Source organism: Empidonax traillii, unplaced genomic scaffold (assembly GCF_003031625.1).
Source record: "Empidonax traillii isolate 1590-97213 ecotype Southwest subspecies unplaced genomic scaffold, ASM303162v1 scaffold1166:size242162, whole genome shotgun sequence".
In the NCBI taxonomy this organism is placed as follows: Eukaryota; Metazoa; Chordata; class Aves; order Passeriformes; family Tyrannidae; genus Empidonax; species Empidonax traillii.
The window spans coordinates 35,852-36,534 of record NW_020956359.1 but is presented as its reverse complement, the minus strand read 5'-3'; the positions used below and the strand labels follow the sequence as shown (position 1 = coordinate 36,534).

Here is a 683-nt window from a genome sequence, read left to right as displayed (position 1 = left end):
TAATAAAGGAAGCATGAAAGTAACTACGAGTTCAGGATATGGTTATTTTTGGGAAATGCTGAATTAAGGACCAAAGACCACTCTGGAAATTTGGGGATGGAGACACACACAAATCTTCTCCCACAGAGAGCACTGAAGAGGAGCGGGTCCATCCCCTCCGAGGGCCCCGCCAGCGGAGGCATTTAAAGCCAAAAAGGAATTCTTTCCCCTGAGCGAGCGGCGGCCGTATAACACCAAAAAGATGTGTGGCTTTTTTTTCCCAGATCGAGCAACGCTCTTTCAACACTAAAAAAAAAAAAAAAAAAGAAGTATGTTTTTTCCCCTGCCCGAGCCCAGGCCGGCGGGGCCCGGCCCCTCCTCAGCGCCTGACGCCTCCCCCGGCCGGGCGGCCATGGCGGCTCGGCGGCGCTGAGCGGGGCGATGGCCATGGCGGGGCCCGGCTCGGCCCCTCCGCGCCTGGCGCTGGCCCTCGCCGCCCTGGCCGCGCTGGTCGCCGTCAAGTACTACCGGGACGCGGAGGCGGCGCGGCGGCAGGTACCGGGCACGGGGCGGCGCCGGGGCCGGGAGGGGACGCGGAGGGATGAGGGGGATGGATGAGCTTGGAGGGGAGGGATGGGGGGGGGGGGGGGGGGGGGGGGGGGGGGGGGGGGGGGGGGGGGGGGGGGGGGGGGGGGGGGGGGGGG

The 683-nt window shown here is 65.6% G+C and overlaps 1 protein-coding gene across 1 annotated transcript in view; it reads left to right on the top strand.

Annotated features, from left to right (window-relative positions):
• Positions 1–391: 391 nt before the first annotated feature.
• Positions 392–683, top strand: part of SELENON (selenoprotein N) — a 15,961-nt gene continuing 15,669 nt past the window's right edge. The window contains exon 1 of the mRNA XM_027905547.1: positions 392–534. Coding sequence (XP_027761348.1) covers positions 421–534 — 114 coding nt within the window. The 5' untranslated portion in view covers positions 392–420. The remainder of the gene's footprint in view (positions 535–683) is intronic.